General features: G+C 36.6%; 1 protein-coding gene and 1 pseudogene across 1 annotated transcript; one reads left to right on the forward strand and one right to left on the reverse strand.

Moving 5' to 3' along the window:
- Positions 1-8,708: 8,708 nt before the first annotated feature.
- On the forward strand, positions 8,709-13,201 carry LOC147293956 (cation/H(+) antiporter 15-like). The gene is made up of 4 exons (XM_086231151.1): positions 8,709-8,974; positions 10,540-10,615; positions 10,961-11,959; positions 12,056-13,201. The coding sequence occupies exons 1-4, from the start codon at positions 8,709-8,711 to the stop codon at positions 13,199-13,201; spliced, it is 2,487 nt and encodes an 828-aa protein (XP_086087277.1).
- A 1,073-nt stretch (positions 13,202-14,274) lies between these two features.
- Positions 14,275-20,006, reverse strand: LOC147293957 (protein SIEVE ELEMENT OCCLUSION B-like; annotated as a pseudogene).
- Positions 20,007-21,499: the final 1,493 nt, after the last annotated feature.

Raw genomic sequence — 21,499 nt, forward strand, 5'->3', positions numbered from 1 at the left:
AAACCCAGAAATCTAATTACCAAACCCAAAAAAAAAAAAAAAAAAAAACTATCAAAATTTGCAAAAAAAATTGATTTGGGGATTTGGTTTTGTGAGACATTTGGCATTCCTGTAAGCCCTCATCATCTTATTCTGAAAAATTCGATTGAAATGAATCAAAATTGTGATTGAAATGAATCAAAATATCAAAATGGTCGGAGTGTTGGGGATCTATGGGCTCATCATAGCTGTTCGGTCGATCTTTTTTGTTTTTCTTATTTTTCTACTTCTTTCTTCTTCTTGTTCGGCCATGCGCGAGTGCTCCTCCTCCACCAACACCACCAGCCGCCATTGATTTCCCGTTCATATCTTCGATCGATGACGAGACTCGGTAAGAATCTGTCGCGGTCGGTGTCGAGGTCGACCATGCTGGTCTCCCCTTCTCTCTCTCTCTCTCTATATATATATATATATATATTTTTTTATCTTTTTTTACGTGGCATACATGTCATTAAAAAATATATGTGAGCATTGTTCACGTTGGCATTTAACACCAGCTTTGACGGACTTCTTGACGAAGGTCAAATTTGCAACGTTTCCGAATTTTTGTGAATGCGCTTGAAAGTTTTAGACTTTCATGGACACATTTGAAAAGAGCCTCATAGTTCATGGATAAATATGTAATTGAGCCTAAAATTTTATAATCAAACCAAATTTTAAACAAAATTTAACATAAATAAATATTTATTAATAAACAACATAAAATAATACAACAACAAAAAATTTGGGTGAGTTATATATAAATTTTTGGGCTAACTTTTGAGTTAAGGACAAAATAATTGAGTTAAAACTCAACAAATTTGACTAAATAATTATTAATTATGTGGGCTATATAAAAAATTTTAGGCTAAAACATACATAATATTGGTATTTTTACACAAAAACTACCTGGGCTGCAGCCCATGGTAGCCTGTATGTAGTTACGCCCATGACAATAAGAAATTAAAGATGAATAAAAGAAACTCCAAAATATTGGAGGAGTTGATTTGGAGGTGTAGCTGTAAATATAGTCACTTGAGTTCGAGTCTCTGCCCTTGATCAACCCAAAAAATTAATTTGGTGTGAAAACTGGTCTAAAACACCCTTGATTAAAAAAAAAAAAATTTTTTTGAATAAAAGAACAGTAATGAAATCAAACAAAATGAAAAAAATGGAAAAGAAAATACCAGTTGAAAATTGAATCAACCATCGGGTTCAAGTGCTCTAAAATCAAGAAAATCATTAAAGGTATAAGTGTGACACATGCCAAATACTAAATTATAAACCTTAAACCGTCAAGGCACCATAAAAATACAGAGATTCATGGTAAGCTTTCAACCTATAATAAGTTAGCTTTTGCTATCCAACTTGGATCACAAGTTAAACGTACAGAGATTTATGGTAAGCTTTGAACCTATAATAAGTTATCTTTTGTTATTCAACTTGGATTACAAGTTAAACGTACTAACCCGTGAAAATGTTTAGTTGAATGGAAGATAAATGTTGATATTGCCATCTATGGGAGCCACACCTGAGAAGTACTACTGATCAACTAGTAGCAACCTTGACACCCAAACTATAAGGGGGGAAAATCTAACACCCATGACCCAAATATTATCTATATTTATTATTAAAAAAAAAAAAAAAACAGAGCTCCAATCTTTGAAGGTACCTTAGGCTTTAGCTTATTGCTGCTTATTGGTGGTCCCTTCCTAGTGCATGGTCGTGGAATTTTTATTTTTATATTTTCATGGAGTTAAATATAAAAAGCTGCTTTGGCCAAAAAATCAAAATCTATAAAAAACTGCTAATGAATTTTTTTTTTTTTTTTTTTGGGTCAAGCTCCAATATATCTTTGTGGTTGTGGAAATTTTTAGTCTGTATATCCCTTCTCCTGAACTGTGATCCAATCCTTGCGGTTGTGGACTTTTTAAATGGATTGAAGATAAAGGTTGAAAGTGCCAGTTGGCCCAATTCTTACACCCATGACTTAAATAGGCACGTGCAAAAAAAAATAAAATAAAGAGATATTAATAGATCAATAGAATTTTTTTTTCAGTCGTGCTACATATACCACATTTTTATACCATAATTTCATACCACCTTATGTGGCAACGTACATGTCATTCATACATTGGATACTAAAAAATAAAAATAAAAACTCAAAAAGAAAAAGAAAAACTTTGTCCAATAAAGTAAAGACAAGTCAGATGGTATAAAAATGTGGTATAAGAATACAGTAGTGCTAGACATCCCACATTTTTATACCATAATTTCATACCACCTTATGTGGCAACTTACATGGCATTCATGCATTGGACAGTAAAAAATAAAAACAAAAATCCAAAAAGAAAAAGAAAAACTTTGTCCAGTAAAATAATGACACGTAAGATGGTATAAAAATATGGTATAAAAATGTGGTAAATATAGCATTATTCATAAGAATATGGTAAGTATAGCATTATTCTTTTTTTTTTTAAAACCCAAATTTGAGTTAATTAGATATTTTAAAAAGGTAATAATTAAAAAGAAAGAAACGGAAGAGCGCTAGCTAGAAGCCTAGAAGTTCAAGAGTTGCACTTGCACATGGGAAAATATATTTATTAGAACATGCAATATTACATATTTTTGTCTTCTCTCCTTATGACAATCTGATTAAAGAGGAGTATGTTTTTTCTTCTTTTTTTTCCCAGAAAGTGAGAAAAGTATAAACAAAAAAAAAAAAAAAAAAGCAGATGATGTGATTTAGAGTTTTCTTAATATGAAAATAAATTATTTTAGTTTCATTAATTGAAGAGAATCAAACATTAAACTTATTTTTGTCTTAACTCTTGACTCTACCAATTCTTTTCTATTTTAATATGTAAATAATCTTTCCACAACATATATCACATAATATGCTTAGTACAAAGCACATCAATTCTACTAGACTGTAATGTATAGATGGTGAGATATATAAGAGAAGATGGTCCTCTCTCTAAAGTCTGTCTGTATGTATAATTGTGTAAAAGCTTAAGCTTAATGCTTTTTTGACATTTTGAGCACTTGTGGGTACAATGTGGATAACACATGTGATCATGAAAGTGACCCCAAGGGATTGAGCGCAAATAATGCCATCTACTTTAATTATATATATTTTTGCATGGGATTCCTCCTCCACCTACTGTCGTGCTACACACCAGTCTTGAAAAATCAGTATCGTGGCATTTTTCGCTTTCGTCTTTTCTCTCTCAACTGATAATGTTGGTTCCAATTAAGTACTTCTTTCTCCGACCCCCAGATCGGAGGTCATAGAATTTCCCACATCCTAAGAAAACTCTCCATTAATATATGAAAGGTCATCCATCTCCATCCTTAGAAAATTAAGATCCCTATTCTTTCTACGCCAAAGCTCATCTAACAAATGTGTAATCTCTTTTTTTCGTTAGTGAAATTAATTCTCAACAACTCAATCAATAGATCAAGTTTAATTGCAAATTGTATGATTATGATCTTATGTTTTTATCTTTAATGTTGAATCAATTTTTATAATTTTACGAGAATTTGTTTGATGTAACCGTACTACTGTCAAATGATATATGTTACTAATACACATATTGTTATAACATGAATTGACGATAATTTTATACTTTTAAGTTAATAATTATACACATAGTTAACATAAGTGGACAAATAAAACCACATGATGTTATAGCAAAAAAAAATTATTCCAACAACTATTTACTTTTGTTTGCATTTAAAAAAATGTAAACCAAAAAACCTTATACTGAGGGCAGTAGTGAGTGAAGTGTATTTTTTATTATTTTTGGTAATCGAAGGTGTTTTGAGTTAGTTTTTGTACACTAGATTAATTTTTTTGGGTCGATTAAAAGCAGTCAATTCATGTCAGACTTAAAAAAATTTATTTCTTTTACTGTCCAACTTCAAAAATTAAACTGAAGACTTAAACTTGAATATTTAAATTTATAATTACACCTTCAAATTAATTCTTTCAATATAAATTTATTTTGCTCACCATAAAAAATGTGAAATTAAACATTACAACTATTATGTATGGGTGACAATTCTACACTAGTGAGCAAAAATGAATCGATGGTGAGTGGGCAGTACTGCTTTAGCTAGTCTGCTCATGGCAGTCTCGCGTGCAAAGTGGTCATCGAAGATTAGACATGGTCACAATAGCTTTACACAGTTGGACTGTACGAAAAGCACAAATCAATGACATCAATCTATTGCACCAAAAAAGAAAAAAACATCATCCACAACGATCTGTACAAAAAGCAGTGCCTAGCTCTAACCAGTCTGCAGTGGATCTGATCTTTCAAAGTGCAGAGTCACAGGTCATTGGCACTGCCAAGTCTATAAATATAATTAGACATGGTCACGTGGTCACGAGCTTCTACAGTTCAAACGTACGTACAAAAAGCAAAAATGAAGAACAATGATTTATGTGATGCCAATGTACTTATGTGCCTACCATCTGTTTCCTGTTTCACATTTTTGAAGGATAATGATCTCTCAGACTCTGCAGTATGGCCCTCCTTTCTTCTCGATCGATATAAAAAACCATTCATTTGTTGAATTAATATCTGACTTATTCTGACAATATCATGATGAAGAATCGATATCAATTAGGCTGGCATAGTCTTTTCGTGTTTATGTATGCGAAAACAAATTCTTTGAATGAGAAAAAGAATGCGAGCTCCATATGTATATATCAATATATGTTAATTATATAATAGTAGATTCTTATTTGCATATACGCCTGGTCACCAAAGTTGATGGGGTTTTCATCTAACATGTGATGCTTGTAGTACTGGAATATTCATCTGGAATAAACTAACAAATTAAGTAAAACTTTTGTGGATCAATGACGCTGAAACGTTAGTAATCTCTTGAAGTGGGGTAGTGATTTAAATTTGTTGCATGTTCTAGGACTGGTGGAGTGTTGTAGCTAGCTAGTGCATGTCATGGAGAAGACAAATATTACATACATATACATATATGCACTTGAGATTATTTATTTTTGGTCAAACAATTATGAGATACTTATATTTCCTTATAAGGAATTTTTAATTTTTTATACAAAGGCGAATTCAATGCAGTGAGCTCAATCATCATCGTTTTGGTCTAAACGTCTAATGATATATATATTAGTGTCTATTTTATTGGATTAGGTTATAAATTTGAATTCTAGGGATGAGATTTTATTACGAATTTGGTGGTTTATTTGTGAATAAACAATTATGAGTTTGTAATGTAAATATGTAATGTCCAGGAGGGAAAAGAAAGGAGAGTACGTTGCACTTACTGTGTAACTCGAAAGATATTATATTTGCATAGAAAAATGTAGCTCTTGTTAGAAACAATTAGGGCAGGTTGGCCGTGAGGGTGTGCGGGTGCATAACCCGCACAGGGCCTAACACAATACAGGGCCTCTTCTAGAGATTTTAGCCCATCAGTCCAATAGAAAAATTACATAATTAGGCGGGAGTTTTTAGAAAATAATTTTTAGATGAAGATCGGAGATATTTTAAAATTTATAAAAAAATTATTTTAATTCATAATAAAGTCCTTTAATTTATAAGAATTTTTTTAATTCATAATAAAGTCATTTTAATTTTTAAGAAAATCTTTTTAATTCATAATAAAGACCTCCCCCCCCCCCCCCCCGATTTGAAATGTATTTCCCCTCCTAAGGTATAGAGTGGGCTTTGTAAAGGCTGCATGTTAGGTTTTAACTCCGGGATTTTGGACGAAGCCCAAAATTCCAGAGTTAAAACCTAACATAAAACCGTCCAAGAAGAAAAATAAAAAGACTTGATTAAAAACCCTAAATTACTATCGGTCTTAGGCCCCGTTTGGGATTGCGGTGGAGGACCCAAAAGCTGCTGTGGATGACAATTCTCAATAACCTACAACAGTTTTGGTGTTTGGTAAAAAAATAAAAAACCGCTTTTCCCCACAATTCTCAACTCCCCACAACAAAAACAGAAAGCAGGTTTCTAGGTGCTTTTGAAAGCTGCAGTGACTCACAGCAACAATGAATATTTTATTTTACCCATAATACCCTCATTGATTTCTATGATTTTTATTTGTTTATTTTAAATTAAAAAATATGTCCATTGTTAGTTATATTTTATATTGTGATAATTAATTATGATATTTTATTTATAGGATTAAAATTATAATATACCTAAAAAAATAATAGGCATACTTATTTAATAATGTTGTTCTTAGAAAAATTAATGCTAATAAAAATTTGTAGTCAAAAATTTCAAAAACAAGTAAAAAAACATATTATTTTTACTAAACAAATAAGTGAAATGCACTTTCTGTATCATGTCCATTTTAGTAATTATACACAGTCACAACATTTTTATATTAACATTTACCAAACACTTTGATACTGTTTTTTGCACTCACAACACTTTTGAAAACATAGTTTACCAAACACTCAACTGCTTTACTTTACAGCTAACTTTACTTCACAGCTATTTTACTTCACAGCTGTTTTTTCTCACAGCAATATCAAACTGGCCCTTAGTCTAAGAAAGACTCATAAAATGGACTGTAATCTAAGTCTCTCTAAAAAAAATAGTACTTTACCTATAAACTCAAAATAAGAAAGAAATTTAAGCCACAGTCTACCTAACCCGGCTAATGCTTAACTTTCAGGACAAAATTTTTATTGAGTGCTCGGCACATGCAGATGTATTTTAAAAACTGCATATGCAAGCTCAAAATGCCCTAAAAAGTGCATATGCAACTTTAAAATTAACTCAAAATGCTCAAAAAAGCTACAGATGCATATGCATCACCTGAGTGCTTAACAACTTTATTAGTCGGTTGCGAGCACGAAAAATAGAATATCATTTGACTTAATTTTGTTTTTAGGTGGATTTTCACTTTAAAATTAAAAAAAAAAACTGGAATTAGGAGTAATTTATTATAAAAAAAAAAGTATCAATGTAGAATTTTAAGCAACCTGAGCTTTCTTTCTAAGGTGTGTCTTTTTTATTTTTGTTTGGGTCGAACCCTCGAAGTGTCTCATTTATTTAAGTTTTACAAATCTGCGAATTCTACTTTATTAAATATGTTGTTTAGTTTTGAATTGTATAAAATAATATATTAGTTGTAAAAATCTTATATGATTAGACCAAATTCTAAAATGTTTTTTTGAGAAAAAAAAAAAAACTTAATTCTAATCTGATAAGACAAGCCCAACGTCTTTTTCCCCTCGTCTCTCCCAGCTTCTCACTCTCAACTACAAAGTTTGCAATTCACCCACAAAGTTTATCATATATTAAGATTGAAGAGGAAGCCAAAGAGATTGAACAAGAAGCCAAATAGATTGAAGTAGAAGCCAAGGAAATTAAAATCCCTAATTTTCAACACTCTATTCAATGTTTCAATAGATTTCTGACTTTGCACCATAAAAACCTTTGTTCCAAAATCCATATATTTTTTATATACCTAATTTACTTTCTGTTGTTACCATTGGATTCAAAGCATTTTCTTGCACCAATATGTGATAACATTAATCTGTGTTTTTTTATTTAATTTGGGTTTTTCCTTGCCCATTTCAATTTTCAGATTAATGATTGCTTATTATTATTTTTCTTCAGATTAACGGATGGGATCGGACTTGGGTAACTATCCTAGCTGTGATTTCTCAAGCACGTAACAATCCAAGCTGGGATTTGGACTTCCTTCAAGCCTTCAAAAATGAGGTTCCACATACAAAGAGCCCCAAGTTTTATTCTTGCCTAGGCCTCCTAAATTTTTGGACCGGCCTGGCATACAATAGGTATTAGCTAACATATAGAACATGGAAATACAAGCAGTTTCAAAGAAATGGCTTGAAAACCATCCCAATGAACCATTTATATCACTTGATCGAAAACACCCATTCAATTAATTACATCTCACGATTATAAGTGGAGTACTATAGTGCGAAAACACATATGAGATATTATGTTATTAATTGCTCTAGTATGTTAAGTGTACAGCCAGCTGTCAGCATTTCATTGGTTCTCTTATTAATAAATTTGTTAGAAGATGTTCAATAGCTGCGTGACATGTGGATAGCTTTGTTAGAATTGTGTGGTTCTGTTTTAGTTAGTTTTGCAAGATTGGTCTTCTGTTGTATATGAGCTTCGAGCTCTCTTACTCTTTTGTAACTTTGATTATTCAATCAATACAGAGCCTCATTTTCTTGGTTTCTCTTAGTTTTCTCATGCTTTCTTCAACCACTGTTAGCATGGTATCAGAGCAATTGGCTAGCGCCATTGACGATACTTCAAGCTTCTTAGATGAATTTGGATAGTTTGCTGCGTCTTTTGATTGCTGATCTTTGATGCTTTCTTCATTTGCATCTCTATCTCTTCACCTATATTCAATTTTTTTTTTCTTTGCAAGCAGTTTCCTATTTTCTTAGTATCCAGACAGTCTTCTTTTTCTATGATTTCTTGCTATCTCCTTTGTTCTTTACAAATCTGACATCTTCAATTGCGTTTTTCAAACCTTGGATTCGTCTCTTGGTTTCTCTACTCATAATTCTTGTTTAGGCATCGATAAAATGAAATCCCTAATCTCACGAATTTGAAAACCCCAATTTCTTGGTTCTGTTCATTAGCTTCACTTTTTGACTCTTATACTCGGGCTTGACGACGACGTTTTCATTCAGAATGGTCTTATTTCCTTGTACGTACTCTGCCATTGTTTCTGGGTACTTGCTAAACCATCGCAACTGGGATGGTCTCCAGGTGTTTGATAAAATGTTGGCTGATGGGTCTACGAGGCTTGACGAGGTGACTTTGGTCAGCGCTCTGACTGCCTCTGCGCAGATGGGTTTGCTTGCTCTGGGGAGGCAGATTCATGGGTTAGTCTTGGGAAGTGGGTTTGCTTTGGATGTCTTCTTGGGTTCGATCAGAGTTCTTGGTGCTTCTTTGAGGTTCTTTGGTTAATCGGGTATTCTCTGTCCTTAATTTGGTGTATTTGGTGCTTTGTTCTTTGAGTTCAATTGTGAATCTTGGGGGTCATTCTTTGTGTTCTTGTGTATTGTTTTTGACTGGTGCTATGGTGATTGTGTGCTTCTTCTTGGATTGTTGTGGACATATTATCGTTGTGTGGTGGTTGAAAAGAAGTTGGATTGTTGTTAATTGTTGTGCAAAGCAGTTGTAGTTGATTGAGTTCTGTGTTAAAGTTGAAGTTGTTAGTTGTAAAAAATAAAACACAAAATAAAAAGTTGAAGATGAAGTTGAAGTTGAAGTTGAAGTTGTAGTTGAATTTGAAGTTGAAGTTGCAGATGAAGTCGTGTGATTGTGTTCTGAGATGTAGTTGATTGAGAAGTTGTAAAGGAGTTGTAGTTGTCGTTGATTGTGTGGTAGTGATTATTGTGGTGCAAAGATTGTTGGTTAGGAGTGTAGTTGTGTCGATTGAAAGCAAGGTTGAAGAAGTAGAGCACACTAGTCATCTGGTTCACTGTGTCTTTGCAACAACTTGATGCGAATGATGGTTCTTCGATTAGCAAATGTTCTCGGAACAGGTTGGCACCTCATGTTCACTAGTACTGTCACTTCTCTCAAGTTGACTGTTCTCACTAAGGGACTTCATAGCTCTCTACATCACCACCATTGTTGCAACCTCAGGCTCGGTCCCCTTGCTGAGGTTGAGGGGGGATGTTAAGTGTACAGCCAGCTGTCAGCATTTCATTGGTTCTCTTATTAATAAATTTGTTAGAAGATGTTCAATAGCTGTGTGACATGTGGATAGCTTTGTTAGAATTGTGTGGTTCTGTTTTAGTTAGTTTTGCAAGATTGGTCTTCTGTTGTATATGAGCTTCGAGCTCTCTTACTCTTTTGTAACTTTGATTATTCAATCAATACAGAGCCTCATTTTCTTGGTTTCTCTTAGTTTTCTCATGCTTTCTTCAACCACTGTTAGCATAGTACTCCCTCACTCGATCCCATATTCTTCTTCTTCCTCTTACATGCTTTGCGGTGGTATGCATGCAACATTATATGCAAGTCAGATCGACAAATTAAAACCATGTATTTAAGATTATTTTTCATTGATAAATTAAAATTCAAGATTATTTTTTCTCTTGGAAGTGATCGATAACAATAATTCAAGATTACAACCATGTATTTATACACAAAATCGAATAATTGACCACTAACAAATTAACTCCAGCTCATCAATAACGTACTGACTTCTAATTAGTTATCTAGCTGTTACTATAAACTGAAATCAGTTGACAACTTAATCACCAACTCCTTTCTGTTTGAGTGTTTGTCTTTGACCTAACCCTTCATTAACCTGGCTGCCAGTCGACCTTCTAGTACTATGACAAGAACTGCAGGCCGACAACGTCTCTTACCTGGGCAACGGCAAACTGACAATGTCTCTTACCCTGAGCACGCATAGTGACCATTAAATTTCAATCTGTTTCTGCTGTCTTATTAATATATATTGAATTTCATTTTCAATCTGTTGGATATATGATTCATAATTAAGGTTGATTAGGATCAGGACCAGACCTGAACCCACTCAACGTGGATTGAGGATTATGGCATCAAGGTCATTGGGAGAGGTACATAAAGAGAAATGGCTAGTATCTTAAGAGGTCACATATATTAGCCATATGATGGAGCAGGGAAGAAATCAAAGAGCGCTTTGTAAACCGCTTCAGCCTACTAGCTCCAAAGGGATGTGGATCCAACATAACCCTTTAGATTATCCATATCCTCTAATGATGGCCCAAATCATCCTAATCGTCGTTACCTCCCGATTTCTTTATGCTTTTCTGAGGCCTTTGGGACAAACCAAATTTGTCTGCAATCTCATGGTATGCATACATATATAGGCTTATTCCGAGAAAAACTTACATGGGACGGTCCTATACGCCTAATATGTGTACCTCTTTTTTTTCTTTCAGGCTGGCATTATCTGGGGGCCCTCTATTCTAGGGCAGAAGCAGGCAATCAAAGAGCAACTACTATACAAAGGAAAAGAGTTCCCATTGTTTGACACAATAGCAGTTGTAGGCACAATATACTCCATGTTCCTAATCTCAGTGAAAACTGACTTATCCCTGCTGAGAAGGAGCGCAGAGACTGCTTGCAAGATTGGTCTTCCAGGCCTCCTATTCCCTCTGGCAGCGAGCTTAACCCTTCGGCAGTTGTCCAACAACATTCCCGGAATGGATGGAAGAGGATTCTTTGGCCCCTATTCTTCGTTTACGTTGTCTTCTTCTTTCTTTCCGGTCATTGCTCAGGCATTGGACGAACTCAACCTCATGACTTCCGAGTTGGGCCAAATTGCCATGTCCTGTGGAATGCTCAACGATGTGCTTGCATGGTCCGCCATGGCAATCACTTTCTTAGTTCAAGAGCGATTTTCAATCAACGGGTTAGAGGCTTTGGTTTCCTATTTTTGTTTGGGATGTTTCATCTTCTATTTCGTACGACCTCTTCTACAATTGATTGCCGATGAAACGGAGGCTACTGGTGACCAAGTAAAGGAATGTTATGTAGTTGCTATCCAACTTTTGGTTCTGGTCTTGGCATTTGTCTCTGATGCCATAGGCACAAGGGCTACTGCTGGCCCTATAATTCTGGGGTTAGTCATGCCACATGGACAGCCTCTTGGTGCAACAATAGTAAATAAGACCGAATTCTTGGTCTCCGAATTTCTTATGCCAGTCTTCTTTTTTCGTGTTGGCTTCTACATAAATGTGTATACGCTTTGCAATTGGATCACTTTTGTCAAACTTGAGATTTTCCTTGTTGTCACATATGCTGCAAAGATTGTGGCAATTGCGGTGGCTGGAGTGTTGTGCAAAATGAAGTTGAAAAACAGTCTCATACTCGGCGTCATCATGAGTATCAAGGGTATAGTGGAGCTTATGGATTATAATCGATGGAGGACCAAAAAGGTAATTCCACCAATTTCATTTGTTTGAAGCAGTAGTTGCATGTAATAGTATTGATTTGGATACCCAATTAATATTCTTAATTGCATATATATGCAGGCCATAAATGAAGAATGTTTTACTCAAATGGTGTTGTCTGCCATGGCTTTGACCATGATTGCAACACCGTTGGTTCATTTCTTATACAAGCCTCAACTACGAGTGGGAGAGAGTGTAAAAAATATGCAGTCAGTGCCAAGAGACACAGAAATGCTTGGCATTCTTTTCTGTGTCCACAACGAAGAAAGTGTGCGCAACATCATCTTCCTCCTGGAAGCCTCAAACCCAACAGAAGCAAGCCCTATTTGCGCCTACGTCATCCATGCGGTGGAGCTCATGGGCCGCTTGGCACCACTTCTAGTCCCTCTCAAAAAGCAGAGAAGCTCATTGAGGCGCACAAACTCACCCACCTATCACATCATGCAAGCCCTTGAGAATTACTCCAAACACTCCAAAGGGCCGGTTCTAATCCAACCCTACACCATGGTCGCCCCTTATAGAAGCATGCACGACCCCATTTTCCGTCTAGCCAATGACAACCTCATTCCTCTCATTATCATACCATTCCATGAAAACCACCAGACCATGGTTGGCCCCTCCGCCATCACCGCCGACATCCGCCATTTCAATGTCAATGTTCAATCATATTCCCCTTGTACCGTTGGAATACTTGTCGATAGAGACTTGTCTTGTCGTCTCAGCTTGCGTACCCAATTCTCCTGCAATGTTGGGGTGTTTTTTATTGGTGGGCCCGACGACCGCGAGGCATTAGCCTATGCGCGCCGCATGTCAGGCAACCCGGAGGTGGTGATGACGGTGTTCAGGTTCACATTGCGGAATAAAACAAAGGGCAACGAAGAGGAGGCGAAGGTGGACGAGGCGTTGGTCGACAAGTTTAAGCTAAGGAACAAGAGGAACCCTATCTTGGATTGGCGAGACATAGAGGTAGAAGACGGTGTGCACGTTGTGGATGAGATTAGGAAGTTGCAGGCCAACTACGACCTTGTGATGGTGGGGCGGCGGCACAATCAAGTGTCGTTGAGGGACGAAGAAATGGCGGCCTTCATGGAGAATGCAGAGCTGGGAGTGGTTGGCGACATGCTTGCTTCCTTGGATTTTTGTGGGGGGATGGCGAATGTGTTGGTCATCCAAGATAGCATCGACATTTCTTCCCAAGCTTCTCATCATGCATCCATAAGTGGATAAAGTGCATGGCGCTCCTCATTTCGAGGCCTACCGAAAATTAACATGGGGCCTTACTTAGGACAATGAATTAAAGTACCCTATTTTGTGCCTTTATTTTGTATCCTAATCTCGTGTAATTATACGTACGTGACATGCATCTCCTATATACAAAGAACATTTTAGCCTCAAAGTTGTGGAGGAGTTGGTTCGGATGTGTAGCAGTAAACTCAGGCACCTGAGTTCAAGTCTCCAGTTCAACTTTAACTTAGAGTCAGGTAGCAAGGGAGGTAAAATTCTTTGTGAATCCACCTAGGCTCGGCGTAAATTGTTTGTCTTTGACCGGTTCGAGGGATTAGTCTAATACGCAAAAACTGGCCTAGAACACCCTCAGTTACAAAAAAAAAAACAACATTTTAACCCTTTTTTTAAAGTGAAACGTTTCACTAACATCAATCCATGATAGATAACAAAACTGAAACACAATTTTCCTAGTTACAAACATTGTTTAAGCTAGAATGACGAACAGTGAATGATGAATGGCTATGGAATTAGTGACAGATCGAATAGTGCTGAATGATAAAAGGGGTGGATTTGGGCTATGGAATTTCATGAAGTCCACTAGAAATGCTTGGCAATGGGGCCTTGGGTTTATTCATCTTACAAGGACGACATGGCTAATGGGGTAGCAGTAATAGCTAGTGATCGAAGAGGATGCGAGAAATGGATGAAATGGAAAGAAGAGATTGGATAGAATCGTACATTAATGGATTTATCCAATACAAATATTGACCAAAGAAATACATTAATTAACTAATTAAACAATTCATGAACATCCGGATCCCATCAGGAATTGGTTCAATATTGACACATCATCAACATCAACATAGTAGGACAACAATTACTCAACCACCACTCCACACAGGCATCGGAATATTAATTACCATGCATCACGGTGCATGAGACAACATGTATATATACATGTTTAATTCCTTTATTCTAGCAAACATATAACATAACATAAACTTCCTAGACAGATGGAACTTATTAATTGCCACAACGCCCAAAACACATGGTAGTAGTACTAGTACGGATACTTATTTGGATTCCACTAATGTGTGATCAACTTGTCTGAAGTGATTAATAAATGAGGTCCAAATAGCAGCATTCAAATGATGTGTCGTAAGACCATCAATGTGGCAGCACTTGTAGTTGATAAAGGTCTCCATGCTGCGCTGGCAATCCGGGCACTTCATCGTCTTGGAGACCTTTCCCGTGCTGCCCGGAATATTGAGGCAGCAGCAAGGTCGACTAGCAAGACGAAGCCTCTCATGGTATGCCTTGAAGCAAAATTCAAACCCTTTCTCGCGCACATGGTCCTTCCATTTGTCAAAATCCTCTATGACCTTCAAGATGGAGACACCATGACCAGTGACCAACACAGTAGACCCTTTGCTGAGCAAGGCCCATCCACTTTCGTTTTTGTAAGTAAGCAGCTTCTGAATTTCTTGTGTGACAGTGTCGACCTGCTTGTGAACTTTGGTGAAGAAGAGGCTTTCTATGCCGGTCCAGAAACGGCCTAGAATGCCATGGTCGTCCTCTCCCTTCCTGCCCTTCCCCACGCACACCAACTCTATGTGAATCTTTGCTTCCTTGAAGGAGGGCTCGTTTGCAAGGGCTGTTGCTTTCTTTGTGAATTGTTGGATCCATTCTTTGTCTTTGCCACCATAGAAGAAAATGTACTTTCCTTTTTCATCTGTTCCATCAACATATATATGATGAAAACCACACAAAAAAAAAAAAAAAACAAAATAATCAAAAGTGCAAATCTAACATAACAAATCATGCCCCTCAAATTTCATTTGGCAAAAGGAATTATTACCCAGTTTGGTAGCGATAGGTGAATGCCATCAACAACATGGCCAACCCAACTATCTCCACCAGATTGTGAGAGGTGTTCTTTCTTATCCTTGTGAAAGGGAAGGCCTTGACTCCCCATACCCGAATCATGTGTGATAGAATTAGAGCATCCAACCTAAAATCAATTGGCAATGGTTGGAGAAGCCCAAAACTTATAAGCATATATGTTAAACTCTAGTTTTCCGATGTGGGACATTGCTCCATATTACTCTCAACACGCTCCCGCATGTGTGACGAGATTTTGAGCCTTACACGTGGACAAATTATATTGGGTGACGTGGGAGAACGTGTGGCCGTTGGGCCTTACACGCAGATAACCTGGCTCTGATACCATTGTTTGGGCCATAAATTAGCATTTACCATGGCAAGACAAGTAGAATGGGAATGATTGTGGAGGGGAAGGCCGACCTACCTTCATTGATGAAGTTTGAGTCATGCCAAGCTAAGTGGAGACTTAAATCGAACACATAGCGTGCGGTATTACCATTGAACCAAGAGAGTTGAAGGGGGCTGCTAATGGGGTTCCAAAAACCACAAGATGACATCCAAATGAATGGTTGAGTATTTCAGATGAAGAAGAAGCATGTGTAATAACTTATTTTGATATTTGGGTGGCTTAAAATCCAACTAGTAGTTGTTTGTTGGTTGTTTGAATCAAAAAAAGAAAAAAAAAAGGAGAGAAATTGCAAGGAGTGCTGGCAAATATAAATGTAGTTTGTGTTGTTTGGTTGATGGGTTGCACTGAGTGAAATATGCAAGTAAGGCTCAGCCAATTTTGAAATTCAATAAAGCAGGAAGAAGAGACCAAATTGATGATGGTGAATATTGAATGCGGGAAGCCCAACCAGCTTAGAGTGGCTTTCGTGTGAGTTACTTGGAGTCAATTTGAAATAGAGATTTTTTGTAGAAGAAAGGAAAGTTGATGGTTGGATCAATGTACCTATATGCAGAGCAAATAGAAAATTGCAATCAAACTTTGTAGCCTGGGCATTCGTACATAGATGTATATGTATAGCTATGAGTTGGTTTAATGGATAGAAATTGCCGAAATGCCAGCAAGAAAGTGACAATGGATGTTTGTAAATTGATATATATATAATTGGCTGGGTGAATTAATTGAAGAGAGAGATTAATTGACGTTTTGAGTTTATATGTATATATATATACATACGTTATATATAAAGCATGTCATTGTGTGGCATTGATATTGGAAGCTTACGGGTGTTATTGGTAGTTCATATATATATGTATATATATATATGGGTGGCTGGGAATTTAATAAATAATATATATTTATATACATATAAGTATATATATATTATGCCTAGCCAAATACATGTTTTAAAGACAAAAAGTGGTTTTTCACTTTTAAGTGGGCCCAGACTATTTTGAAAAAGACACATGGAAGTTGGCCACCCAAAGCCTATAAATATATATTTTGTCCAGCCTCATCCTTCTTGTTTTGTCCGGCCTTCTTCTTCCTATTTTGTCTAGCCTCTCTCATCTCATTTTCTACTAAAATTCGTTCTAGGCTATCCAACCTATCTTCACCTACAAAATATCCTATGATTGGTCTGGATTGCTTTTTTCCCATTATTTCTATCCGCCCAACTACTCTAGCATCTTTTACACTGGAATACCTTCTATATAGCCCGGACAACTTTCTTTCCCTATTTTTTATGTTTTGATCACCCAATCTTTTTTCATGATTATTTCGCCCAAATATCAACTGTGTTGATCGCCCAGCCTTGTGAACATAATGAAAGTAATCAATTAAAATCTATCCAGACTACCCCATCCTTCGTTTCAAAAGTGTTGTTCACCCACTATAAGAGGTTGGGCGAAAATATTTTGTGAAGTGACTTCAAAGGCTTAGAGGAGGCCGGATTTTGGCGAGGGATCATGAAAGTGGCTCGACTTGAGTGAGTAAAAGGCCAGAATATTTTATTGAGGCCCAACTCATTATGTTGTATCAAAATAAAAGAGTGATTTCAGCCTATTTAGAGGCCATGTCATCTCTTTCTCGTGTTTTTATAGAATGAGTTGGCCCAACTAAATGCAATTTGCTAGACTATGTATAATTTCAAGCAAAGAGAAATAATTTCGGCCTAGTTTGAGGCCGGATTATGTATTTAAAATAACAAAATCAGCCTGATCGAAGATAAAAATGGGCTGGACAGTTTTATTATTGGGTATAAAATAAAATAAAATAAAATAAAAGAGTTGACTCCAACCTAGTTTTGAGGCTGAGTCGTTTTATTTTATTTTTTAAGCTTGGGTCTCAATATTTGGGCCGAATTTTTATTAAGCTAAAGCCTCAAAGAGTTCGATCAAACCCGAAACGTTCTTGATGAAATTTCTTAGCCAATAATGGTTCTGCCCAAGTCACATAAGGATTTCTCATCCACCAAGAAGTTTTACTTAAGCTAGAATTTCGTCCAAATAAAGAGTTCAAATTTGGAAAGTATTCTCATCGACCATCAATGCTCAAGATCACGTGGTTATCAAGGAAGAATCTGGTCTAATCTTAAATTCAAGAGAGTTCAAATCTCATCCGTACAAGGAGTCTAGGGGGAATTCCGGGCCAAGTAATGGCCCATTGCTATCCTAACCCTTATATATAGACGCATTCAGAAGAGAAAAAGAGAACGTTCAACACACATCAATCAACTCACAAATTTCTCAAGCTCTCAAGAATCCCTCAAAGTTTTTTTGCTTTCGATTTTACTTAGTTGCTATCGTTCAAGGTGCTTTTAGGTTTTCAATAGTTCTAGTTCACTAGGTTTGTAGCTCTGCCATCATCCTTCCCAAAAGCTTGTGGTATCGATTCATTTTTGTTCTTTACTTTTCATGCAACTTTGTTTGTTCTTATTTCAACTTTTCTTTCATTCGCCCTCAATCTAATGCCTGTTATTTTCATTGTTTCTTTGAATCTTAAAGTTGACTTGGTTGGTCAAAATCGTATTGAGTTTCATTATATTTTTGTTATCCATAGTTTCTTTATTTTGCTTGGGCATTTGCACCACTTTGTGCACGAGTTCGATCACGTAATTCTAAGGAGGCCAACTAGTGGGTTGGATTCCGATTCCGACTAGGCCTTTAAGAGCCTTAGAAAAGAACCTAGGCCAAGAGTGGTTCCTAGCTTGGCCGATCAATCGCTTGATAAGAATCAATTTAGGCGCGGTTACTCAACCCAATCACTATCACATTCCGATCGAGTCAAAACTTAGCTTAACGGTGACACGCCCCACACTTACACGAAAACGGACCAAAGTGTTGCTTTTGGCTAACCTTGGCTAAAAACGAGTGAACAACCATGATAGAATTAGTGCATCCAACCCAAAACCAATTGACAATGGGTGGAGAGGCCCAAGACTTATAAGCACAACACATATGCTAAACTCTAGTTTTCCGATGTGAGATATTGCTCCACATTACTCTCAACACACCCCCATACGTGTGGCGAGATTTTGAGCCTTACATGTGAACAAATTGTATTAGGTGACATGGGAGCATGTGTGACTGTTGGGCCTTGCACGCAGATAACCAAGCTCTGATACCATGATAGAATTAGAGCATCTAACCCAAAACTAATTGGCAATAAGTGGAGAGGCCCAAGACTTATAAGCACATATGCTAAGCTCTAGTTTTCCGATGTGGGACATTGCTCCACATTACTCTGAACAATATGGAGAGCGTTTGAATGCTCGACTTTGCCTTGTGGGTTTCTCACCACCGGTGAAGGCTTACCCTTGAAGTTCTACTCCTCCTTGATGAACTTGATGCCTGCTATGGGTGCAGAGTGCTGCACTGTATACCATGGCATCTTAGACCTGAGAACCTCAAACTTCTTTCTCAGGTCGTCGGTCCAGTGCTCCACAATGGGAATCCACATAATCTTGTATTGATCCTCTTTCTTTGTAAATTCATGGATGTGTTTGAGAATCGAAATGTCATCATCGGAGATGTACAGGCTCAAAATGAACAATAACACATTCTTTCTCCTTGAGACGTCGATCTTAACCTGTTTAAACAATATTATTAATTACTTGTCTTACTTCAAACTAAAGTGATAATTAACAACTCTTTTGTACCACATTTAATAATGATTTAGCTTAGCTCATTGTAAATTACATTGTTAATTTTATATTAATCATTTGTCTATGTAGATCTCAAGATTCTCAACTTTATTAGAAATGTGGTCTACATTATAATGACTAACTACTAGTTTACTAATTCACAAATTAAATTGGTCATGAAGATCGATTATATTGACAATTTAATTTTGTATCACTAATATAGTGCCCTTAAACAACTTTATTGATTATACTATTTACTAATTAAGCTTTAATTGGCTTGAAACGGCCTACTTGTACCAGCGGATTGAAGTTATCAGCCAGCAATAACACGTGAATATGGTTGAAGTAAATTACTGTACGTATATATATCCCTTATTATATATATCCACGTGAAATTTTACTCAAACAATTTGCTAGAATGAAAAGTACGTATGGACGAATTGGCGAATTGGTCCATCACAATAACTCAAATGCTGGGAACACAAAGACCTTAATTATCACATATATAAATGAGTGATTATAACTAGCTTTTTCCCTATAGAGGTAGTAGATAAGTTCTTTAAGTTTTTCAGAACCACTCTGTTCATAATTAATGTCGTCTTAATTTTATGTGTGCCTATAATTGTGTAGTGTATAATCAAAGCAAAGAGCTCATCAAAATAATTACCCCCTTGCACCCTAAACGCTAAATGCTTAATCACATGTTCAGTTTCCCCTATTAATCCTCTAATATTAGGGGTCCCTTTCTTTTTTTAATCGAAAACAATAAATACAGTGATACAACAGACTACATGCTGACAAGTATCCACAATGGTGAGGGCCATAGCCATTTAAGAGCAATGCATGGGCAACAAATGGCTATCACCCTCTTGTAGTGGGCAAGAATATTGAGAGTGAAGCCATTTGAGAGTGATAGGTGAGATCCATAAAAGGATTTGTTTGAGAGCAATAGAGGCTAAGTGCAATAGGTGGTGGGCCCCAGCCATGTGTGTGTGCGAACATACTGATTTTTGGAGAGAGAATTGGGGCGGCGAAATGACCACAACATCCTTTTGCTTTAAATTTGGGTTGGTATAATTAAATGGAATTATTGAATTGTGTTGCGAGTATTAAAAGAAAAAGGGGAAGATGAATAAAGTAGCCGACAACATGGGGCTCATGTGATAGAACCGAGCAGCAATGCGCTGCTCCTCGCGTGCAAGCAGCGCACAGTCCAAATCTATTGACCGATGCGGATCAACGGACTGTTGCTTTTAAAATTTAAAAAAAAAAAAAAAACGCCAACCTACTAGCGTGATATGGGCTGTCCATTCAATCTATTTTTTTTATTTACAAATCTAACGGCTGAAACAATTTGTCAGTCGAAATATGATATAAAATAATAATTTTTTGTTCGAATATTACACTTCTCTTTTTTTTTTTTTTTGAGAAAACTCTTTTCTATGTTATTTTGGTCAAACATTACTCTTCTCTTTTTTTTTTTTGTCGAACATTACTCTTCTCTTATTCATGCTAGATGAATCGTTGACAAATGTGAGTTGAATGATGCTCGCCTAGTGTTCTAAACTTCGATAAATCAATTCATGATTACTTTCCAAAGTTTTATATATGCTACGTACGGGCAGTACGTAACTAATTTTAATCTATCTTATTTTATTTAATCGATCCAACATTGATAATTGATCATGCATTTGAACCATTCAAGCAACAAATAAACGTTCCAAACAGTAAGAAAGAAAGTACACAGTATTTAAGTGGCTCAACTAAACAAACCTACGGGTACTCTCCTTCTTCAAGCGGGAGTTTTTTCCAAAACCTAACTTCTGCGCAAAGTATTGGGCTTTGACGGCTAGGGTTGGTTCTTTTGCATCTGGCCGGCATCGCTGTGCTCAAATTTGAGACGATCATCTTCTCAGAGGTGCCTCTTCGACTGGGACTCTGCCGACCGATGGAGGAGATAGAAACGAGTTTCTCCAGAACTCTGACTCTGACTGAAGTCGAGATTGATTTCATTCAAATCGAACGACCACGCTCAACGACAAACAGCGAGGTCATGCAGCGTAGTCTGGTGGGACATGTGTTGACGGGTAAAACTTTCCACAGGACAGCCTTTAAACAAACAATGGTGAAGATTTGGGATGCGATGGGGGCTGTGACTGTGAAAGATTTGGGACCCAATCTTTTCTTGTTCACGTTTGCCTTTGAGGAGGATAAGAAGCAAGTGATTCTGCAAGCGCCCTGGACTTTCGATAAAGCACTTGTGCTACTGGAAGAACCGAATGGCAGAATCGCTCCATCCCAGATGCAACTTAAGTTTGCAGAT

This window comes from Dryas octopetala, chromosome 2, assembly GCF_963921425.1.
Source record: "Dryas octopetala chromosome 2, drDryOcto1.1, whole genome shotgun sequence".
Lineage (NCBI taxonomy): Eukaryota > Viridiplantae > Streptophyta > Magnoliopsida > Rosales > Rosaceae > Dryas > Dryas octopetala.

Coding starts and splice junctions, on each gene's coding strand:
- LOC147293956 (XM_086231151.1), top strand. CDS start 8,709: ATGGTCTTATTTCCTTGTACGTACTCTGCCATTGTTTCTGGGTACTTG. Junction 8,975..10,539: donor GTTCTTGGTGCTTCTTTGAG/GTTCTTTGGTTA, acceptor TTCATAATTAAG/GTTGATTAGGATCAGGACCA. Junction 10,616..10,960: donor CATCAAGGTCATTGGGAGAG/GTACATAAAGAG, acceptor TTTTTCTTTCAG/GCTGGCATTATCTGGGGGCC.